The sequence below is a fragment of the Perna viridis genome, chromosome 8, assembly GCF_037379345.1.
Source record: "Perna viridis isolate PV_CMFRI_1.1 ecotype Kerala chromosome 8, ASM3737934v1, whole genome shotgun sequence".
In the NCBI taxonomy this organism is placed as follows: domain Eukaryota; kingdom Metazoa; phylum Mollusca; class Bivalvia; order Mytilida; family Mytilidae; genus Perna; species Perna viridis.
In genome coordinates, this window is record NC_142452.1 from 39009164 (window position 1) to 39035413 (window position 26250).

The 26250-nt window shown below is 31.9% G+C and overlaps 1 protein-coding gene across 1 annotated transcript; it reads left to right on the forward strand.

Moving 5' to 3' along the window:
- Positions 1–918: 918 nt before the first annotated feature.
- LOC148610440 (protein limb expression 1 homolog) lies at positions 919–25801 on the forward strand. The gene is made up of 4 exons (XM_088543304.1): positions 919–1606; positions 12536–12699; positions 15072–15212; positions 17464–25801. Exons 1-4 carry the CDS (start codon positions 1291–1293, stop codon positions 17875–17877), a joined length of 1035 nt encoding a protein of 344 aa, XP_088399430.1. The 5' UTR covers positions 919–1290; the 3' UTR covers positions 17878–25801.
- Positions 25802–26250: the final 449 nt, after the last annotated feature.

Genomic DNA, 26250 nt, shown 5'->3' on the forward strand with positions numbered 1-26250 from the left:
CCAATCATACAGGAATAAATGTGAACAACATTTCTGACATAAAAAAAACAGTTCTAGTAGATATATTATGACCTTTTTTTCAACAGACAAGGTAATTGTAACAGAAAAAATTTGCTGGTGTCATTTTATTTTCTGGCAGAAGAACATCTTAAAAGTACAAAGTCATATTATTTATAGGACTATATATCTCTATATAGAAAAACAGGATTAAACCAATTTATATTCATTGAGGAGGCTGAGATAATTTTTTTTTATTAAATTGCTTTATGATTGTAATTTTCTATCCTGACATTAACCTTTTTGCTGATTATTTGGCGATAGCCTGTTGTAATATGCTCTTCATAATGAAGACAGAATAGAATAGAAATAAAAAAACAAGGCAGCACACTAAAAACTAAAGCACTGGCAGTATGAACTCGAACAGAGTCACATGATGTGCTATGGAAGGGCTCTGCTTATTTATTTCATTATTATCAATAAATATGGATCAAACAGAAGTAATAGTTATTGAGAAAAAAAGGGTGTGACCAGCTGTCATGTTTTGCTTGCATGATCAGTTCTATTAATTATACCACATAAAAAGATATAAAAAAATGACATCTTAAAACATTTAGTTATTCAAGTAAAAACTGTTTCAGAGGACACAAGAACATTAACACAAACAGTACAACGTTTAATTTAAATCAGTTCAAATAGGGTCGTTGTTGATGATCGTGAATCCTAGTTTGGTTATTAGAGAGATTATCAATAAATAGTTACTCCCCGTCGTTATAGAACGTACATGTGTATTTGTAAATCTTAATCAAGATATACTTTTTGAAAAAAAAAAAAAAACACCATGCATTATTTTTCAATTAAAACGGAAGGGATTATAAGGTCGTCATCTAATGATTAGATATACTTAAAATATTTTCTAAACGCTTCAGACCCGCAGAATAAAGTGAAGGTCAGAGGTCAGCAAAATAAAGATGGTGAAGTCGTCTTGCCAATCTTGGTAGGAAAAGTGATTTGGAAGTAATAGTTTGTAGATTACGTGTCTTTTCCCTCTTGTCCCTCGATCATACAATAATAAAATCAAAGGTTGGATAATAAAGACTTCGGAAACTTTCTACTTAACGTGAAATCTGTGATTTTGTGCATTTGGTTGATAAACAAGTGTGACTTTTTTTAAACTGCCTTACTCACACCAGACAACAACAGTAACTGTTGTTTAATAGGCATATCTTTTGGATTTATAGTTTTTCTTAGGAAGTAAAAATAACACAATGTAGTATATAGAGTTTGCTCATTATGGCTTACAATCATAGAGGGAAGCCAGTTCCTGCCCCGAGGCCTGACTCCAACACCGAAAACAGTAGATCTCCACAATTAGCAGGACATCATGGACCTAATTATGGAGTAAAAACCAAATCACCCCAACCTGCACCTCACCAACAACATGGTCAACAAGATAGACCAATGCCATCCCAGATCATGGAGGCAGCAATTGCTGGAATGAATGCGCATCATAATCACCCAAATGAAGCAAAGGCAAAGACTGTTTTAAAAGAGGCTGTAGATGCAGTGGTTAACAGTTTTGCTAAGCATTCACATGGATATGGAAGAGGTAATATAAATATGGGCAATTAAGGAGTTAAATGTAGTTTCTATAAAGATTTTTTTTTTATTTTAGTGGGAAACGTGTGAAAATCTGAGGCATGATCTTTTTTCTGCTTTATAGCAGAATTCCACTATTTCAGATCCTGATTTTACTGTTATGATTCTTTTTTTACTGTATATTTAGCATTGTTTGTTGACCTCATAAAATCATCCCTAAGAAATGAGTGCAATACATGTACATGTACAAATGTATGTCAGTAGACACAGATACACAAGAAAGCATCTTATACATGTACATGTACACGTGTATGACCTGGGTCTGGCATTTATGTCAAGTTCGCATTAAGAGTTACATCTTCTTTGTTCAAATACTCCATTTAACATGACCATGCCATGAAATAAATAAAATAAAATGAGAGTTATTTTTTTGTGAATTGTACAATGTATGGTTAAAGAAATCTATAAATGTTAGCATGGTCTAAGCATCCCTATTGGTACATTGTATATAAGTTTAATTGTATTTGTTTATCCTTCTATAATGTTGTAAAAATGTGTACAATTATTTTACTTTTACCTCTCATTATCTGTAAACTGAGGCTTACATGTACATTTGTACATGTACATGTATTCTACCAATGTCTTTTACAAAATTAAGATTATACAAATGTATGTACATGTACAATACATGTATATAGTCTTCATGTTTGTATGTAAAGTGCAAATATACAATGTATATTGTATACATGTACATTTTACATGTACATGTATGTAGATTTTTTATGAGTTATTCCATGAACACCAACCTAATATTTTTTTAAGACCAGCCTTGAATGCAAACATTTACATGTACATGTACAGGATTGCATTAATACTTACTCAGTATTTTAACCAAAGTGTGGTCTTTCTTGCATGTTACAATGTGCTTCTTTCTACCTTTTTTTTGCAAATTAATCTAGAAAGTAGTCATGCAGTAAATTTTGACACATACATGTATATTTGTAAGTGTACTAACTGTACAGGTATATGTACATTAATGTACACTGTACATACATGCACATTTTGTACTTGTGTTGAGTATCATTTGTTTGATATTTCAAAACTGAAATGCTGCTGTCTATATGCATGGCTCTAAATTTACTTTCAAAACTGGAAGATCCTGAGAATATGATTTCATAGGTCCTACAAATGTACATGTACATATTCATGTACATGTATATGTAAGTCAGAATTTTATATTCCTTCATCTTGAACTACCATTTATTTGAATCCTTCATATCTGCAATTACGTACATGTATCACTTGAACCCTACTGATTTCTACATGTACAAAAAATGTACATTTATGTCCTCATATACTTTCAATTTTTCCTTTTTTTTTCATATTTCCTGTACTGTTTCAGTTTTGTTTGCTTTGTCTTAGGTGTCAACGTGTATCATTACCTTTTGTCTTTAATTACATTGTATTATGTACCTGTATTACAAAATATATCAACTTTGAATACATTTAAGTGAGTGACTTTTCATGTTAAAAGTTTATAGTGGCAATTTGTTATGGAGGAACAAAACACAAAAGAAGCTTTCAAACTGCAATGAAAACCACTGACAGGGGTTCAAATTAACTTTTAAGAGTGGAAGGTCCACAAGAAGGAAGTGAAAGGTCCTTGTAAGGTATGGTAGGCCCAGGTACATGTACTAGGTAGATTGTAAATGAAATTTCAATGGACCGTTATTAGAAATTAGAGGGGTCTTAGTCTTTTGACTTGCACTAATTGGCACCCCTGCAGCATTTTGATAGTTAATTCTAAACTTACATGTGCATGTTAATTTGTACACCTGTGTAAATAACTTAATTGGCCATCTTGAGTCATACTTGACTCGTTAGCTAAAATCTTGTGTGGTTTATTTTCAAGTTAGAAGTACTCATGGCCCTGTCCAAAATTATTCCTGCATTTGTATACATGTACATGTACATGTTGGTCTATATTTGTTGTTCATACATGTACATGTATGTATTAAATGCTAACTCACAGTAGGGATTGAAGATTTGAGATTAAAATTTTACACAGTGTGGTGGATGCCATATTGACACTTGACCCTGTCTAAAATGATCCCTGCTGTGGTATCAATGGTCATGTACATTTGTACATGTAGAGCTATGTTTATTATACATGAAATAGTGCTAATTATAGATTAAAGATTTCAGATTAACAATTGACACAGTGGGGATTGCCAAATTTTCCCCTTGTTTACATGTATGCCTGTACAGTTGACATGAATATTTCTATGGAAAGCAGAAACTGATAAAAACATCATACATTTCCACATATATGAAAATATTTATACTAGTGAGGTAATAAGGATTAAACTGTGTGAACTAGCCTAAGTTTATCTGCTGGTAGTTTACCAGGTAAACCTCTATATCATCATGTTTGGTGTCTAGTGATACATTTTATTTCTGTGACATTCCTAACCCTGTCAACCTTAAATATTGTTTTATCTCTTATGTCATTTTTTTTTACTTGACATTCAGCCTTTGAACAAAATATCTGTCCATTATTTTTGGTAAAATTGAGGCCATATTTCATGAAAGGTGATAATGAATCTGAGCAGTTTTCCCAATAAGCAAGTAGTCTGAAGCCAGAGGCTGACACTATTTCAGACTTTTTTCCTTGGCGCCTTCAGATACATGTGTATAAATGTAAATGTTCATGTAACTGAGTTTTAGTATGGGAGTTTACATTTCTGTATTGAGAAGTTATAGACCAGGATTTCTTACTAGCATTTAGCTTATGAGTAGCTAATCAATTGGCTTCTGATAGTTAATATATAAAGGCTTTGAAATTCGAATTTGACTTATTTTGACAGCATTGTTACTTTTGATTTTACAGCAAGTGGGATTATTTGTGTGTTTCTTTAGTTAGTACTACCAGCGCATCTAATTTTAAAATAATTTTATAAAGAAAGGCATTGCCCTCTTTTGAAATGTTATACATAAACTATATGTACATCATGTATAAATGTACATGTACATGTGATTGTGTTTGTAATGTACATGTACATGTACAATGTAGGTGTACATTTGTATATGTATTATGAAGGTGATATCTCATTGCATCTCATATTTATTAATTAATAATGTACATGTACAAAATGTAAGTAAATGAGTCTAGTGAAGCTTACAAACAGTGCCAAAACTTGCAGAAATTTTATTTATGTACTTTGAACATTCACTAAAATTGCAATGTCATTTACCAGTGTACTTTATAATATAAATCTATTACACTGTTACTTGTAAAACTGTTTTATGTCTTATTGAAATTTGAGAAGAATGTTGCAGGTAGAAAGTACTCTATCACCTGTATACTGTTATGTATGAAGACCACATTCCAAAGATAGTTCTGCATTTTAAATGCATCATGTTGAAATCTGTATTGTGTTTGATACAGGTACAGTGAAACCTGTGTAAACAGAACCCAGAAAAATCCCAAAACCTGTCTAAACCAGACAGTTTTTAAAGGTCTTCATATCTATTTTAATACATTTTGAACCTTGGTTAACCTAACACCTGTCTGTACCAAACCAATTTAAAAATCTGAAAGGGGTTTAGTTTAAACAGATTTCACTGTAATAAAGTTTGAAATATAAAATGATTTGAAGTCCTTACTATGAATATTTTGTAATACATGTACCAGTGATTAAAATTAACAGTCGCCCATTAACCCATGGCTACTAGATTTTGAGCTGGGCTACCAAACTTTCGGGTAAAATTTAGTTGAACATAAAGACAATATTAAATAAAAATATGGTCTGGGATACCAGCTTGTATTTCCCAATTTTTACCTCTATGTACATGTACATGTAGCATTCATTTGGGCGGACAGTTGAATTGCTGGATCAATTTTGAATTTACCTACCTATATTTCACACAGTATGATGAACTTTTACTAGACAGTTTGGTTAATAGATCTTGGCATTTTATCAGCAAAAATAGTTTTACCAACCTAGCTCTTCAGTTCAAGGGCTTGTTTGAAGAAATGGATTCATACATGTTTGCTCCAATGTACAATGTAAATCTGCACATGTATTTACATTGATTATCAACTACAATGTACTACAAGAAATTGTTAAGTCAAGTTTAAGGAAACTTCTGGGCATTACTCCTCATCTATCTGAGCTGTTGTAAAACTCAGTTCACTTAGTTACAAAATATCAAACCAAGCTGTCAGTGGCCAATCCAGAGGTGATGCAGAGGGTTGGCATTCCCCTTTTTCTTGGAAAATTTGTCATTTTTATGTGTAAAATTGACAAAAACTGGCAAATAATGTCCTAGCACCCCCTTTTTTTCTGAAGAACCTCAGCTGGCACCCTTCCCCCCTTTTCAAAGTGTATGGATCTGGCCCTGGCTGTGCTGAAGGATAATACATTGTATGTGTATAATTGCTAATTTGATGAGACTAGGCATTTCAAATTCAAATAAGTCGAAACAGTAACATTCATGGATCTGCATCACTTAAAAAATAGAATTTAGGGGGAAAAGTGAAAATGGAATTTAGTGGGGGGGAGTGAAAAATAGAATTAAGGGGGAAAAGTGAAAAATAGAATTTAGGGGGAATGAAAAATATAATTAAGGGGAAAAAAGTGAAAAATAAAATTCATGAGGAAAATTGAAAAATAGAATTTAAGGGGAGAGGATGTTCATTCATGTACATGTTTGTAAAATTTTGGATATGAAAATATTGGAACATCCAAAGAACTTGTAGCACTCCTTTTATTCATTTACAAAATAAGAGGATAAACATTTGATATTACCAAAAGTGATTATCAAATCAGTTTCACTTTAATGGAATGATTAAAAAATACCAGATTTAAATTCTGCAATTCAGTAAGGCCAGAAAAAAAAAAAAAACATGTTTCTTTAAGGTTCCCTACCTACCCTATTTTCCTCTAGCCCGAACTTGACTTTTTATAAGCAACTCAGCAGATGTTTCTAGAAAAGCAGAGGATGCTTTCCTCACCAGTGCACCTAGTCCATGCTTCCAGTTTTTAGTGGAGTCCGAGTTGCTCATTTATTTTTGTTACTTTGTATGTATTATTTTAGTTACTTTATGTTCTTTATGGTTTTTGTCTGTTTTCCATGTCTGGTCTTTGTCCTTTGATTATTACATTCTTTTGATTTCCACAAGAATCTTGGTTCCCTTGATTACTCTTTGGATCTAAACTATCATTCTTTTAATTTAGCACTATTAAAGTTAATAATTCATTCCATAAATGTTTAATTGAATTTACCCTACCCTATTTTTTCACCTAATGTAACCTTAAACAGACATAATTTTTTTCTTGGCCTAATGAAGATCCCACATGTATATATTTTGCACTTAGTATCCATCGATTGTTGTGTTTAATGAATGGGCTACAAAACTACCAGTCCCATTCAAAAACTTAAACCACTAATTCTAACTTGTACAATTATGATCTTTTGTTGTTCAGAAAATCTGAATTCTTTAAATACACACTCCTATTTACACATTTAAATGCTTGAAGTATTTTTTATCTGTAACGGAGAGAAAACAAGAAAAGTTTAGACAGCTTTTGATTATTAAATTTAAAAGTATTATCTCATTTCTTTTTACTTTACAGAAGAGGATTAAATGAAATATTGATACATATATCTACAATGCTGATTGATTTTCATACAAATACTTCACATTTTATGTCTTCTTAGAGAGCCTGTAACTTTTCTATTGTTTACATTCATACTAGGGAATATTTTTGTATTTGATTAGGAATTATTAAATGAAAATTGATAGATACTGTTCAACTTAAGAATGTTAGATCGTAGATAACGTGAATTTATGTCTTTGGAACATTTAACGGTGTATTGACATGTAACAAATAATGTGACACCATTCTAAAAATAGTCCTAGGGACCAAATTTACTTTCAAGAGTGGAAGGTCCTGAACTTTTTCAGTGGTCCACTGGAGGAAAATTGAAGGCCCTTAATTATTATCATATGTTAAAGTGAATACAGTTAAAGGACCTGGACTGAGATGAATGAAATTTTTAAGGTTCTAGGTCAGAAATGAAGGGTCCAGGACCTCGGACCACCATTTATTTGAACTCTTGATAGTATGAATAAAAAAAGTACATTCTCATAATTTCACATATGTGTATAGTACATTTACATGTAAATTGTCATACATTTAAAACATTGTATAAAATTCAGTAATCTTCCCTTAAGACTTCGACTGCGTTCATAATTTTGCTTAATAATATCCTTATGCCATGATTACAACTTGCTATCATATTCTATGCATATGGCGATTAGGACAGAAGTGTATATGGACATGTAGTTCTGTTAGAAGAAATCTTATTATGGACCTTGATTTGTTTATGACTTCATTCGCCAAACATCCATCTGAGGTACATATACAATGTACATGTAGCCAGTCACTAGTTTTTCTTTCTACTCATTTCAATATACATGTAGAACAGAAACAATTCATCACATTACTAGCTGAGCTATCTGAGACAGAATTGGTACACAAATGTACAGCAGTTCACTATTATTCTAATGTACATTGTACATTTTTACATGTACATTTGTATATATATTGCTTACATTCTAAATTTGTTTAAAAGGTTCTTCAACAGCACAGTTCTTGTAGATGTACATGTACATGTAAAAGACTTGCGTACATGTATGTGTGCAAGCTTGATTAGTAAATATTGTCATAATATCATGAAGGATTTTACAATTATACAAATATTTACCTTTCATTAAGGTAATAAAGTTTTTGGCAGGTGAATAATATTTTGCATTATATGCCTTTGTTCATGTATATATACATGTATGTGCATGCAAAACCCATGTGAATATACAGATGTACATGTACTTGTATGCATTACAAAATCATGTTGTTTTGTATATTGTTAAATTGTGAGATCATCAGTTATTTTTACAATAAATTTAATGTTCAGTCATAAAATATGTATTTGATCATTATTCGAATGAATCATGGATGGTTAGTCAGATAAGATTTAGTGATGACAATTTTTTTACCAGTAGCTATGATTATTGATTAAATCTACATGATCATTCATAATCAATAATCATTTTACCCTGAGATCATTATAGAAACTGGAGTTAGATTAACTTTTATTAAATCCCAGGTTAACTTTTTTCTCACAGTTATTTACAAATAGTATTTTGTACAGTGAAACCTGTCTAAACCAAACTCTTTGCATTGGTTTGGTTTAGATAAGTGTTTAGGTTGATGGGAAAAAAATATCTGATTTAAGTGTAAGTATTTGTAAGAATCAGGCAGAAGGGGAAAAAATCAGAAACATGTATGTCAAACCCACTGATCTGACAATGTAATATCACTCAAAGATACTTTTTCTATTTGAAAAGACCATTATTTGGTCTCTGCATTACTGGCTTTGCTCAGAAATTTTTCAATAGGATGCTAGAATAATGAGGTTTTGACAGAGTTGTCTACCCTTGAAATATTCATTTTTAGTGCATTTCAATGAAATTGTTACTCAATGGTCCAGCATGATATGGAAAATCTTGTCAAATTACATAATCAAAATGTTTTTTTTTCTTACCATGTTTCATGTACTGCCTGATTCTTACAGGGACTGACACTTAAACAAGTGTTCAGATTGTTCAAAGTTTAGTTCAGGTAGGTTTCACTGTGATACCAGGGGCTTTAACAGCTTTAGTATTTAAAAAAAATTGACATTAATCCTGATTTTACAAATTGATTGTATTGTTTCATAAATATAAGTCAACTGCCCTCCTTTCATTTGGGTTGATTGTCAAGATTATAATTTGGTTCTTGTGAATTGAAATTGAAAATATTATTATTAGCTAATGGCATGGTCAATACATATACAATTTATGTTAATACATGTATCAACTTCATTAAATACTTGTAATGTGCTACAAATAACGAATTGTGATATGGGATAATTACAACTTCCAATCTATTGTGCTATACATTTATATGTTCTATATAAGTGACTTTATCAATTTGATGAAATGAATTGCAATGTAAACAATATGAGAGGATGTAAGGGACATAACTTTGGATATGGATCTTACATTTCTACTAAGTTATTGGCCAGAATAAAAGGTAAAAGACCATGGTTTATTATGACATATATAAAAATGCATGTGCTTTAGTTACCAAATGATAACTTCAGAACTTATAAATGAATTTTTTTGAAACTTTGCACAGTTATTTTGTACCATAAAATACAGGTTAAATGTGATTTTCAGCATAATCCAAAATGCAGTTTTCGAATTAGGCCAGTTTGATCTTTTTGCCATCCTCTTTTTATCGATTTAGATCGAAAATCAGAATTGATATAGCAGTTGCAAGAGCCTTTAGATTTGTAAAACCTGTTAGCACCTGCAATTATTTTACACTACCGCAAGAAAATAGTCCCATTGGCATACCCGATTAGGGTTCAAATGCATGGTTTAGGTCCACTTTATAGGTATTTCTAATATGTCATATTTAATTCTATGCTATTTATGGCAATAAACAAACACAATACATAACTTTTACTGCGAATTTAATTTGGTTTGTATTAACGATTCCATTAAAAATAGTTGACCTCGAACCTCTTATCAGTACCTGATTGTTTCTATGCATTTACCCGAATAAACCAATCGTTCATTATGTTATATTGAATATGTCGATATATTCAAGTTGCCTACAAGTGGTTTATTCTTATAGACGCATGATGAACCATTTGAAGTTTGGCTAGAAATGAAAACCCTACAAGATTATAAAAAGTAATCGATCATAGCAATGAAAACGAGGAATGCTGAGTAGCAATTTGAAGAGCTGTCTTCAGGGATTGGTGGATCTATTTATTTACAAAAAGGGGGAGGGTGGTTCCGGTCTAGAAACTATTTTTGCCACTAATGTTTTGCTAAACTTTTAACAAAGGGGTAGCATAACCCCCCAAAGCCATCCTGAAACCACCCTGATCTATCACCCACTGTATCGTGTATTTTTATTGCAGTTACTGCCTTGTGACATCAGAAGCTTGGAGATGGAAAATAAAAATGAAACTTTGCTTATAAACAATGACAAAGAAATAATATCGATAATGCATTTCTCAGGAATTGTGTCAGTCTGTGGTCTGGTGATATTGCCTTTTTTTTGTAATTTTGTGATTTGTCTATTTGGCATTGTGTCCTATTGGTAGAGCTGTAGGTGCTTCCTGCACCAGACATATCTGTTGAAATTTTATTCTAAGACTTTGGCATTTATGTTAATGTGCGTGACTTGGAACAAGGTGCCCATGCAGAAACTAAGCGTTTTTACAACACACATAGGTGTCTATGTGATAACTTGTAGGACTCAAGCTATAATAGCTTAACTACTGAGAAATGTAGCTTGTTGAGAGGGACGTGTATCTAAGGACATGCTTTATTTCAATGACTGTGGCTTAAGTTTGAATGATTTAACAGACAATTTCAAATTGGAGATACGACTTGAAAATTCAGAAACTGAGAAAGGCCAACTTGTAGTTTCTAATTCAATTATGCAGTATGTTGGATAGGTTTGTGTAAATTCTAGGTGTTCCATTTAAATCAACATCAAACCTGAATATTTCATGAACTCGCGCACTGCATGCTACTAGATATCACAAATTTTGTTTATTAAATGACCTTCGTAATAAAAATGGTGAATAAAAAAAAAATCAAAGAGTCCAATACTTAACATTTACAACAATAACCTGTGTTTTGATACATTTGAATTCAATCCCAATGCTTTCCCTCAATGCCTGCTTTTATTCCATATCTTTTTGTAATTTGACGGTCGATTATTTGAGGAGTAAAAATTCAAACAATCGATATAAATTGATTCAGTACATGAGTACTTTGATTTACAATTACTTGGTGGGAACTGTTAATGGTCCTTTAATGCCCCATTTTTTTCCCCAGTGTTTGAAGAAATTTCTACTTAGATTTCTGTTAATATACACGGAGCAGTCTTGTTTAAAGAAATTCTTTATCTGCTTTTTGAACATGTACTGATGTAATAACATGCCTGTTATGTTGTAATATCCTGAGGCATGTTTAAAATGCATACAAACAAAAACATGTGCATGTCTTCTTATCTTCTATGCATCATTCCCTATTGCAATGGATTTCACACATCTTGTGCATATATAAATTACAGTGATGATTAAGAAACAAGTAAGAAGGCTGTGTTGCATAGCCTATTTGCATATCATACATGTATATACATGTATGTAGCTCATGTTGTACATACATGTACATGTATTATTTGTTGCCATGCTATACCCAACTCAAAAAGTACTAAGGTGGAATCACCTTGTCTGTCCATATGTCTGAATTTCATGGTAATTATCTTTGCTGCCATGGATGGATCAATTTCAAATTTGGTTTATGGCTTTAAGGAGGTAGACCTAGGGTAAGGGACACAACTCTTGCAAGTCATTGGAACGTTTGTATTCAACATTTTACATTAATCTCATGTAAGCATCAAAGTAACTTGGACTGATTTCATTCTGTTTCAAATGGATGCTTGAAAGGCTTTGGTAAAATTGAATATGATACAAACATATCACTGATTTCAAGAATTATGTCCCATACCCTAGGTTTATCTCCTTAAGGAGATAGGATATACACTGTAAGCAATATTAGGTGCAGTCTGATGTCAACTTTTTGTTTCATATGGAATGATAGAGAAAATTTTCGTCACAAAAATCTGTCTTCCCAATGGATGGATTGATTTCAAATTTGGTTTATTGCTTAATATAAACAAGGCAGTTGGGGCTTATGCTTTAAGCCATTTTGGATGTTGTCTAATATCAACTTCATGTCTTTTGTTTTATGTGTTATTTTGCTTTTATGTACTCACAAAAATTTCAAATTTTTTTCTTTCAGTCAATGTAGTGGAAGCCTTACAGGAGTTTTGGCAGATGAAGCAGGATCGTGGTGCTGACCTAAAGAATGGAGCTTTGGTGGTATATGAATCTCAACCTTCATCCTCCCCTCCATATGTCTGTTTCGTAACTCTACCAGGTGGTAGCTGTTTTGGGAGTTTTCAGGTTTGTTTAGGATTATCCAATGCATTCATCAGGTTCATCAGGTCCTGAGATCGGTTAATTCGTAACTATGCTTCATCGCGACTCAGATCCATATTGATAAAGTTTTCTCTTCTAATGCCTACTTTCGGCCCAGAGAAACTCTGCACAAATTTTACTGGATAGTTTTTCCAGTGAGTGTTCAGGAAACTTTTAAAACTATTTACAGTTTGGGATTTTATAACATTGTCTGGTAATCCGTTCCAATTATCAACCATACTTTGCATTGTATGTTTACGTGTATGTCTGTCCTTTAGATAAAATACTGGTACATGATTACATGTATTGAAGGTTTCTTTTATCATGTATGTTTTCAATATCTTACTATTTTGCTTGGTTATATAAAGTCACTTGAGATGGTAAAAATTAGATTTTTAACATGTAAGCTTTAGAGAGGATGTTAAAATCTTAAAATTTTACAAAAGAGAATGGAGTAAAAGTTTTAATCAAGAATAGGAGAACCAATTTCTACAATGAAATCTGTATAAAACATGGAAAATGTTATAAGGTGGGAAATCTCTCGCAGAAACTTAGTACTTAGCTAACATTTCGAGAGTACTTAGCTAACATTTCGAGAAAAGAGAATCCAATATGGTAAAAACTAGGTAAGACACAAAAACTGTATATTCTATACAAATGTTGAAAATCAAATTACATGTCCAAGTACATGTAAGAGCAATTTACAGCATGTAAAGAGTTCAATCTACAGCATCTTGTATTGTTGTACCAGTATTTGTAGGAATCTGGCAGTGAATTATATATGGTTAGGAAAAGTTTATACAGTAAAAGTCCACTATTTGTACCATTAAAAATGAAAAATAAAAGACCCATATCTACATGTATATGATTAATGATATGGATCATAGAAATGCATCACAAATTAACAATCTACATGTAAGTAGGGCAAATAACTGTAGAAAAAAAAATCACAATTTAAACACAAATATGTCAAACTGCTCCATTGTGTCCATGGTTGAAGGTTATTAGATATCAGAAAGTATTGTATAGTAAAAGTGAGAGTGCAATTTTCATTATAACCCTATGTCAGTGGTAAAAAAAAAATGGTCCGGCTGGTCAAGCAGGCATGTTTTGCCATAACTGAAGTAGCTAAGAGTGATGTTTACTTGCTGTAATGAACAGAAAACGTAAAAATTAGTTGGCTTTTTAGTGGGCAAACACTGATATTAACTTTGACTTGCCAGTCATGAAATTGGCTTGCCACTGGCCAGCTGGAGGGTACTCATTTTAACCCCTACTATGTATATGCAATTGGTATAGATTGAGCTGTAGCATCAAAGTTGAGGATACTCTTGACCAATTTTAGTAAATAATTAACGTTTTCTGAATTTTTTTTTACAAGAATAATGCTTACACCTGTCAAGTCTAGAAACCATTTTTTATTAAAACTTAGAATGGACTTTGGCTACAATGCCTGAGATCACTTTTCAAAACAGTAATCTGTTCAGTTATTGTGTCCTTTTGTTGAAATGAATATCTTTAAAAATATATATATATACTTGTCTTATTGCAAATTGATTTGGGCTAAAATCAGGGAGTGCCCATAGCTTTAAATTTTCTAAGCTGAAGGAGGTAGACATAGGTAAGGGGCACAACTCTTAAAAATCATTGGAAAGTTTGTATTCAGCATTTTACGTCAATCTTATATAAGCATCGAATTAACTTGGGTTCATTTTATTCTACTTCAAACAAAAGCTTGAGAGGCTTTGGTGAAATTGAATATGATACAAACATATTACTGATTTCATGAGTTATGTCCCTTACCCTTGGTCTACCTCCTTAAAATGAATTCAAGTACATGAACATAAACCTAGAGAATAATGATTGGATATCAATAATACATGGCATTTAATAGTAAAATCCATGTAATCATCTAGAGATTTGAAGAAGTTAATATTTTATGCTGATTAATGAGTTTGTGGCTATAATCATTTCACCAAGGTGAAGGATAATTTGTAATTAGCAATTACTGTGAAAGTACTTTAATTTTTAAACTCGTTGATTTTACAACTCTAAAATACATGTACAATTGAACATACAATTCAGATTGGAGAAAAAAATGTTTTTGCTTGAAATCTTGATATTTCTTAAATTCTACACCCATTTGCTACTTACATGTAGGTCTATGGGATGTAAGGCGAATATTTTTTTTCCAATCAGTAAAAGGAATTATGAAAAATTATGTAAATAAAAACAAAATATAAAATAACAAGCAAGCAAGACAAAAAGCATGTTATTTTTTGTTGCAAGTACCAGGATTTAGGTTCCCATTTGTGATATAATGATGTAATTACATGTCTGTTTTTTTTTTTCTCCAGCACTGTCCAACAAAAGCTGAAGCCAGACGGAGTGCAGCGAAAATAGCATTGATGAACTCAGTATTTAATGAACATCCATCACGGAAGATAACAGACGATTTTATAGACAGATCATTAAGGGATGCTGGTACTGCTTTTAAGGTACTTTGTACTTCTATCACCTTGGGTAGATGGTGGATAAATTTGTCATATTTGCTGATTTGACAGAATTTAAAGTTATTCTTCCTTTAAATTGCTCCCAGTTTTTAGTGGAGTCCGAGTTGCTGTTTGCTTTTGTTACTTTGTATGTATTATTTTGGTTACTTGATGTTCTTTGTTGTATATGTGTGTTTTCCATGTCTGGTCTTTGTCCCTGGATTACATTCTTTGTTGTGTATGTGTGTTTTCCATGTCTGGTCTTTGTCCCTGGATTACATTCTGTGTTGTGTATGTGTGTTTTCCATGTCTGGTCTTTGTCCCTGGATTACATTCTGTGTTGTGTATGTGTGTTTTCCATGTCTGGTCTCTGTCCCTGGATTACATTCTGTGTTGTGTATGTGTGTTTTCCATGTCTGGTCTTTGTCCCTGGATTACATTCTTTGTTGTGTATGTGTGTTTTCCACGTCTGGTCTTTGTCCCTGGATTACATTCTTTGTTGTGTATGTGTGTTTTCCATGTCTGGTCTTTGTCCCTGGATTATATTCTTTGTTGTGTATGTGTGTTTTCCATGTCTGGTCTTTGTCCCTGGATTACATTCTGTGTTGTGTATGTGTGTTTTCCATGTCTGGTCTTTGTCCCTGGATTACATTCTTTAGATTTCTGCTAGAATCTTGGTTCCGTTGATTACTCTTCAATATACATGTATACATGTGTTTGCTGTAGTTGATTAAAATTAAAAGAGCAAATTCACGATTTGAAGGGTTAATGTAAACATTAATTTTCAGCGTACCTGCGAAATTGATTTTTAACACTTTTTTGATGATTATAATTTTTTTGAAAACATAAAAATTGATACTTGCAAAAATATTTACATGACAGTAATCCACAAAAATTAGCAACCGTTAAAACAAATATGTTTACAGTACCTATCTATGTAAATCAGATTGGGATCGTATGAACTCAACAAAGTAATATTATGGATTTCAAAACACATTGTTTTTTACAATTTTATTTCATCCCAGCTTTTTGAATAGGCTAAAATAAAGATGAGCCTTCTCAAAAATGTGTTAAAGCATTCACTGTGTTCAGAGTTGTAATACATAGTAGTTTCAGTTGTAAAATTTGAAGTTTTGACTTCACTATGTTTTTCCCATTTTTATACCCTGCCACACAAAGTGGCAGCAGATTCCAAATGATAACTTGAGAATTAGTCAATGTGTTGTTTTTTGTTTTTGTTTTTGTTTTTAACTTTGCACAATTGTTAAGTACCATAGAAATATGTCAAGTTCAATTTTCAGTGAAAATCAAAAATGCTGTTTTAGAGTTAAGCCATTTTGAACATTTTGCCGTCCCCTCTTAATCACCATTGTGTGGCAGAGTATGACTTGAGGAGGTAGACCTAGAGTAAGGGACATAACTCATACAAATCATTGGAACGTTTGTATAAAGCATTTTTCATTATCATCTAAGCATCAAATAACTTGGATTGATTTCATTCTATTTCAAATGAAAGCTTGTTAGGCTTTGGTGAAATTGAATATGTTGCAAACTTATCCCAGATTTCAAGAGTTATGTCCCTTACCCCAGGTCTTCTTCCTTAATGTTCCATTTATTGCCTACTTTTGTTCTCTCAGAAGCAGGGACATCCAATATAAAAATGTTGGATGTTCTAGCAGAAATTATCATCAATTTAACATGTACACAATGATCAGTTGTACTCGTACATTTTACTTGATGCCAATCACAATGTTAAACTCTAGACATTAGAGTACCCTTTTGTAAATGTTGTTCTTTTATGTGTGTTTTATGCATATCATCAAAATATACATGTATGTATGGGTAGAATATGCAAATTTAAAGGAAAAAAGTATAGAAAATGTATTTATTGAATGTTCCCTGTGTAAAAAATTTTCATAATTCACCCTGTGAAATAAATTTCTGACTTTCTCCTGCCAAAACATTACAACATGAATATCAATCCCTGATCACAAAATTAAAAATTTATGTTAAAAATTACGAAGAAATCCATATGATAAGTAGGATAATCGATTGGTTATCATGAAAAACCAATGTATAATCACTCGTGCCAAGAATGCATTGAGATTTAACTTGTGTTCCACACATGCACATGTTAAATCAAGGAGTTCCTTGGCACTCGTTATCATAATTTGGTTATTCACTATTCCAATTAATTATTCTATTATTCATACCTTAATCGACTGTTTCCTACTTTACATTTTTTTCTCTTTTTTAGGGTAGTGCCAGTGAAGAAGGTAACCCTGCGACTGGAATAGGAGCATTTAAATTCATGTTAGAGTCCAACAAAGGAAGAACCATGTTAGAATTCCAGGAACTTATGACTGTGTTTCAACTACTACACTGGAATGGGAGTCTGAAGGCCATGAGAGAAAGAAACTGTTCACGACAGGAAGTGCTCGCCCATTACTCAAATCGTGCTCTGGACGATGATATGAGATCACAGATGGCGCTTGATTGGATAGCGAGGGAGCAAGAGACTCCAAATATCATTAAACGAGAATTACAAATTGCAGAAAGAGAATTAGAAAGTGCAAGACTGGCGGGAAGAGAACTGAGATTCTATAAAGAAAAACGAGATATTCTGGTATTAGCACTCAGTCAAATTGGACCTGCAGAAAGCATAGCATAATATTGTTAACATATTTTTTGTAAACCAGTTTAATAGTGCATTATAGTATTATAGTATTTGTATATGTACAAATGTATATGTGTAATATACCTTTCTTTCATTATGAAGTATATTGTTTTTTAAGATCTTAAACAATGCTTGTAATACTTTACAATTATCTTTTTTTTTTCTTGGTGAGAAAAAAACTGTAATTATGTAAAATGTACTAAACTAAGTAGAGGATAAATCAATTACCTGTAAGGGACCAGTCATGTTAAAGATAATTGGAGAAGTGGGTTAGTAAGATGGGGTCATGAAATTTTTAGGTACCACAAAAAAAGGGTCTTGAAACATTTTAGATACTTGTGTGTAAAAGGGGGACTTCAAATTTTGTTTTCTAATCTTTAAAGAGGGGGCATTCAAATTTTACCAATTGAAAGATTAAAGGGGGTGGAAATTTTGTTAAGTTCTAGAAAGGGGTCTTTAATTTTTTTTTTTTTTTCATGGATGGGGTGTTGAAAAAAATCCAGAAAATTGGAAATTTCCTTCCATCCTTCCAAATGAAAGTAAATGACCAGTCTCTAAATTTTTTTCTCTCCATCTACATTGTGTAAACTAGTATGAAACCTCATCACAGCCATATTCATACACCATACTCAGCTAGGTCTATTGTGTCCTGTACTTTATGTATCACTTTTTCTAGTGCGTTAAAACTCAATGTCTTTTAATCATCAGCAACATAATTGGTCATCAGTGAATAGTCATTCTTGTAATACTGTCAAATTTATTTGTATTGAATTAATTTACTTTTTTCTAGTAAATTCATATCATGATGCAATAAATCGACCAGTTCAGAAATCAAACAAGTGCTATCAAAAATAGATGTTGTGTATGCCAGGCATTCATTTTTAATTTACTTCACCATTATTTTTGAAATCACAATATTTCCCCCTATATTTTTTTTGCATTTGTTTTCAACAGTGAAAAACTTGTGAGAATTTTTTTTTGACTTGACTCAGTAATACAATGTAATAAAGAACTATGTTTGTTGTATTAACAAATTTATCACTTATTTTTAAAACTGATTATATATGAGAAATTTGGTATATTTGGACTATCTGTCATGGGTAAATATTTGATATATCAATTTTTGCAGTTTTGTGCATATTGCAGTCAAGTTCCTCTTTTCAGGACATTTGGTCTTGTGATGACATACTATTTTCAGGACCGAATCAAGTTTTACCGTCCATTTTTACCTGAATCAAGAATGACTAATATTGGAAATTTTCCGGACTTCCGGTCTGGCGTTCCAGATTTTTTTCCCCATCCTGTCACATTTTTACTGGTGTTATCCGACAGTCCAACAAACCTTTGGAAAGACTGTATTGAAAACATGGCTTTCACTTTTGATTTGCATGGATTTGTTTTGATTCATATTGATTTATTTGATTAGTGAAAGAAATTCTGATTGTTTTGAAATTGTTTTGTCTTTTTGTTTTAGGTTGGGTGTTGTAAAATACATTGAATCATGACAACCTGTGTAAACCAGACACTTTTTAAAGTCCTTTTTATATCAGTTTAAATGTAGTTTAAACCTTGGTAAGCCAAACACCTGTCTAAACCAAACCAAATGTCAAAGTTCAGAAGGAGTTTGGTTTTGATGAGGTTCACTGTAACTTTATCTATACCCTTCACTGCAAATACCTCATTACGTCTTCATAGATCTGAACGATTTTTTTATGCAACCTTTAAACATTCTTTTCTTTTTCTTTTTTGTCTTCTACATGACATGCAGTTGTACTGTTGACCTTTGTTATACATGTACTTAGAATACATGCACATGTATCTTTATGTATGTGCAACTGTAATTATTTTTTAAGTAATTATTTTTAAGAAGATCTGGATATTCAGTTATTTCTCAGTGGATGGTTGTAAAGTGTATTACATGTATTGTTTATTTATTTTCAAAAGTCCTCCTTAATATTATTTTGTACATATCTAAGATCGATTAATTGTTTTTTTGTTTTTCTGTTTTTTTTTGTTTAATTTTTGTTATGATTAGTACAGACTGGAAATTATCAACGTTTTGAGATACAGCATGCCATCTAAGTATCAAATCAAAGCTTTACTTGTAATAATTGGATACAGTTGAAATGTCATGCATGCACTCCTTATTATTTCTTAAAATGTAAGTGCATATGTACTAAAACAGCTGTTGTAAGTGTTCAGGTTGTGAGTTCTACATTTATATTTAATTTATTTTATTACATGTATATATTCACAAAAAAAAAATGTTTTGGTGAACTCGAAACCTGGAAACAGGATAAACCATCAATGAAAAACTCTATCCTGAGATTCATTTGCCTTTTTTGTATTCAGTTAATGCTATAATCAAAGGTGTCGCTTCTGCTGTTCATCAAGTTAATTTTAGGGTTTTACATGAAATATCTTTCATAGTTCTAGTCATTAAAATTAATATTTTTTAACCTACTGGTATTAGTGTGCATGTATTTAGTTATTAGTACATGTCTTTGTAAAATAACCATTAAAGACCACATTAAAAGCCTTGTTTCAGAAAAAAAGCAAAGTGCATGGCATTTCAAAATGTTTATATTACATGTTTTTTTTATGTGAATGTTATCTAAATTGAAGCAGATGGATCAATTTATGTGTTAGATGTTTTTATACAATCGCTAAAAAGTTGCGGTCATGTAATTGTATCAGTTGTATTTTCAATTGGTATATATTTAATTGTCATACACATTGTAGATAAGTTCTGACAATATACTAAATATTAGTAAAGATGTACCAGTATATAACAAAAAATATTTTTTATGATGAAATTTTTTTTTTTCTAAATCCATCTTTCCTTATTTGTCTGTATATATTAATACTGATATTTATATTATGTCTATATATTTCCCTTTTCTAACTTACTAATAATTCATATGCATTATTATATGCTGCTATAGATTCATTCATTTGTGCAATATTAATTTTGAAGGGTTTATTGTAGCAGCTTCTGCATTTTAAATGTTTATTTCATGTTATGCTTTGCCTTATGTTTAATTTGTCTCAGAAGTAGTTAATACATTTTATTGGGACTAATACTTATTATTCCATTTCCCTTGTAAATATCTCAAAAAATGATAATAATCCTTTTTCATATTTCCAATTTTAGCTTTGTTTTTTAAGATTTTAAGTATAGGGGAGTAACTATCTACAAATTTGTCAACCGACAGACTGGTTTACTGTCAAATTGGAGCAAAGAACAGCAGTAGACTTTAAATTCAAATATTTAATTTATGGGAGCAGTGGTAAATATTTGGATACTTTTAAATAACTTATTTCAAACCATTTAGGTAATTACCAAAGTGAAAATAGTTAAAGTTTCCAAGAAAAAATGTTGACTGTTTTCCCTTTCTCCAATGAGACTGCCAACCAGTTTGTTGGTGTTGGTGGGTTATGTCCCTTTGATGAACTTGCGAAAATGGCTTGCACTCCGTGAATATGAAAATCGACTATTGTGCACATTTTTCTCTGATTAAAGGAGGAATTGTGTCTGCATTTTTTCATGCTTTAAAAGCCTGCCCATTTTTCCTGGTTTTTTTATGCACCAGAATGCATTATTTCTTTTATATTACTAATCTCGTTTATAGCTGCTGTTTACAATCAAAACTACTTGGATCAGGAAAGAATTTCTTCTTGAGTTGTAGTTAACTGTGGAACAAAGTTGCTCCATTCACAGGTGGTTCATAAATTATAGTTAAAAACAGTAACTTTTCCCAAAATTTTGGCATGAAGAGAGGAGCTAAAAAAAAAGTAATGGTAAAAAAATTTAAACAAATTACCTATAATATTAGATTTTAATTGGACAAATTCCGGACAGAATCTTTCGAATAGTGCATATAAGGTTTTTCTTCTGTGTAAAGAAAAGGGCTGAGTAGTCGTGATAGATGTTGTTTAGACTTTAATCTATTCACAAAGGGCTGTAACTCCCATATTTCTTACAATTTTCTCAAACAAAATCACCACAGGTATATTTATGCTAATTATTATTTCTTAAAATGTAATTGTATATGTACTAAAACTGCTGTTTAAATTATTAAGGTTGTGAGTTCTATAGTGATATTTTTGCTTTCCACGATCTTGGAAAAGCTTTGAATAGCTTCATATCTGTAGACATGGCGTTACTACTATCCCACTTCCCCTGTATAAGCAAAAACATGTCAAAAACTGATGAAAATTGGAAAACCAACCTTTATATTCGTAAAGCACTACAGGCATTAAAGTCGGGGGAAAATTTTTGGGAAAACCCCCTCTGAAATCCTCTATCAAATGTCTATGTATATGCTTGAGCGTTATAATTTCTTTGATGCTTCTTTGCAAATTGCGTACTTTATATGTAGATATAGCAATTATCACAAAGAAATTGTTTTATTATAATCAAAATAATTTAAGAGGAGTTGTATTTTCAATTTGAAATTAGTGATAAGGAAACTTACACATGTATAACTACTGTAAACGTATCAATTTTCACAGTTGCTAATGTCATGGATTTTGTCATGTAGACAATTTTGTGGATATCAGTTTTTGCAGTGTTGAAAAATCATATAAGTGTGATACATTGTTGAAAATCAGTTTTGAGGGCACTAATTTTTGCGCTTTTCTGTCCACTGCAAAAATCATGAAAATTGGTACACTGCAAAATTAATACGTTTACAGTAACAGGAACACTATTTTTTAAATTAGTGTAATTAATACAGGGTAAAAACTTGTAAGATATACCTCCTAAACATTCAGATGCTATATATTTTGTACGTTAGTGTTGCTTCCCTGTATAGAAATATCTTTTGACTCCCAAATCACAATATATTTCTATCCTCACAATAGGTGGATCTAAGGATAGAGGGCACTTACTCCTTATGCGTCAAAAGTTTTGTTGATTATATAAATAGAAAATACAGAAAATCCCCTTTTTGGAATTCCTGGATCCACCACAGCCCATTATGTGAAGTAGTCTGCTGTATAATCTGAATTATTAAAAGCTATGGTAATAGGGGAGATAACTCTAATTTTATTTTTTGAGTGCAAAGTCTATATTTTAGGTAGTTACAGTTGTCTTATTATTTGCTTGATTTGAATATTTTTTTGTTAAATTAAAGTTAAAATGAAATTTTTGAAAGTACTATCAATACTGTTATAGTCAAACCAGCCTTTACTGACCTTTCATGATCATATTAGACAGGTTGTCTTTATAAACAGGTTTATTCACTTTAAATACATTAGTATAGTTATTTTTATGAGTCTTTGACAGTTTGCCAAGACAGGTTTGACAATGCCTTTCTGAGTTCAAACTCTTCGTTTTTGTCATGTTAAGATTCCTCTATCGTTAAGTAGCACTCCGCATTAGAATCATGCAAAATATGATTCATGGTTGTAAAGCTTATCCATTTTTAGCTCACCTGGCCGAATGCCATGTGAGCTATTGCCATCACTTGGTTTCTGTCATCGTCTGTCGTCGTTGTCGTTAACAATTTTTCAAAACTCTTCTCCTCTGAAACTACTTGACCAATTTGAACCAAACTTGGTCTGAATGTTCCTTGGAGTATCCTGCATAGAACTGATGTTGGAGACAGGGGTTGAAAATTCCTAAAGCCTGACACCCGGGACTAAAAAAATTGCACCGCGGGCTTGCCGTTTTTCAATGAAATAAGTCTGTCGGGCATGGCAAATCTAAAAAAATAAAAACTATTTTTTGAAAGATTTTGTTGTCATTATTTGGACCATGTTTCTTGATCTATTCCCTGACCTATAAATAGTTATAACTTTATTTTTAGAATGGGTATTCACTAGATCGATTCACTAGTCGTTCTCAAATCTGAATCACACCTGCACTTGATCAGATGCATTTTTTGACATACTACAAATTTTATTAATCAAGTGCTGGAATGATAAAGATCAAATTTCATTGATAAACTTTTGAGGAAAATATCATTGCTCAATTACAATTTCACGGTTAAAAAAAAACACAGAAACGAAAAGCTGATGACAAGGCATCAGACCTGGAGACAGAATCAATTGACACTGTGTCTTCTTCCCAGCAAACATAGAATTATACATAAGAATATCAGATAACAAAATTGCATTTATATTGATTGGGACTTGACACAACATTGTTCGGGCTTAGTGTACAAAGGGTGAAAAAGTCCAGGGCTCGGATCTTCCCAAAAAAATTTTCAACCCCTGGGGGATTTTTGATCCATTGAAAACAAGGCTGCCGTTACTAAAAATAGAACGTAGGGGCCAGACAGTAGTTTTGGCATATATCTCCAGTACCGTTCAGCATGATGAGATCTATCTGCGGTCAAATTTTTATTTCTAGTCTATTAAGCCATGTTGGAGTTATTGCCCCTTTTCAACATTTTTTGCTATTTTGAATGTTATTTCTTTCAAAACTTTTTTCCTCTGACACCACCTGACCAATTGGAACCAAACTTGGTATGAATGTTTCTTGGGGTATCATGCATAGAACTGATGTGAGGATTTTTGATCCGTTGAAAAACATGGCCGCTGTTACTAAAAATAGAACATAGGGGTCAGACAGTAGTTTTTGGTATTCATCTCCAAAACTATTAGGTTTAGCCAAATTCTGTCACGGGTAAAAGTGTTCAGCATGATGAGATCTACCTGTGGTCAAAATTTGGTGAAAATCTGTTGACCCATGTTGGAGTTATTGCCCATTTTGGACGTTTTTTGCTGTCTAATGTTGTTATTTTAAAAAATCTTCTCCTCAGAAACCACTTTACAGAATTCAATGAAAGTTGGTATTTTGTTTTAAAGGGCATTCTTAACAAAGTGACCGTTTGGATTTTTGATCTGTTATAAAGCATGGCCAAAGCATGGCCGCTGTTACTAAAAATTGAACATTTGGATCAGACAGCAGATTTTTGCATATATCTCCAAAATGGTCAGGTTTAACCAAAATCTGACATAGGATAAAATTATTCAGCATGAAGAGATCTATTGATGGTCAAATTTTGGTGAAAATTTGTTGACCCATGTTGGAGTTGTTGCCCTTTTTGGATGTTTTTTTTCTGTTTATGATGTTATTACTTTAAAATATCTTCTCCTCAGAAACTGCTCTACAGAATTCAATGAAAGTTGACATTTTTGTTTTATAGGGTATCCTTAACGAAATGACAGATTTTTGATCGATGATAAAACATGGCTGCCATTTTTAAAAATAGAACAATGGGGTCAGACCGTAGGTTTTTGCATACATCTGTTAGTTTTAGCCAATAGCTTTCAATTGCTGAAATGATCCTTATTATAAGGCTTACAAATGTGTCCAATGAATCAAATGGAGTCAAAATTATCTGACAACTCCTTGTTTGAGTTATTGCCCTTAAAAGGCAAAAATTTAACCAGGTCAGCGATTCAGGCTCCTGGGAGCCTCTTGTTTTTGATAATTTGTTTAAAATGTCATAGTAAACAGAAAGTAATGTGGCTTTTTATATAACCTTGGTTCATAGGAGAAAAAAAGATATGTAAAATGCACTGTAGAATTCAAAATTAAGGCAGTTAACTATGTAAATGGCACTAAAATACAATAGAAACTTTTGGATTTCCATGTGAATTATCTCCTAAGAGCAGACAGGTTGGAATTAATAATTATACATTTCATCATATAGACCTATAAAGCAACAAAATAACAAAAAACAATAATATGTAGCCTTTTTTCAAGTGTATCACATTTTACAGAATTTGCATGATTCTTTCAAAGACTGCTACTTAAAATAAACTGTACTGTCAGTCACTGATATTGTTTATCTAAGTCCATGTATTATTGTATTGTCTTTATTCTGTAAGCATTTATGTAAATACACCTCATATCTGCATAATACTAAAGAGAACTAATTAATAAAAAATACTATTTTGCTTACTTGTTGTTATATATCCAATATTTGATATGCCCACAGTGAAATGATAGATATATCTCCCTTGTATTATCATTAGCCTTCCTGCCAAGTCAGAGGTATACTGTGGAAACATTAATTTTTGTAGGGCCAAAATTTTGTGTCTTTTTTTTAATTAAAAATTGATTGTGTATGGATTGGTTTTTGTAGTTTAAGCATTTGGAAAATATTATTCTTATTAAGATTAAATTTTCGTTGAGGTTTTAATTTTGTTGATAATACTATGATGTCTGATCACCAATTTTGGTTTCAAAGTGACATTCAAAGTATTGTTGATCTATGTCTTTAAACTGCTTTGAGGACCATCAAAATACGGGTATTAGTTCAGTTATAATGAGAACAGCATTCAATTTTTCAAGAGTAACGTTCCCTTTTTTCATTTAATGAGATTGGAATGTGTGTGCATTGGTAGAAC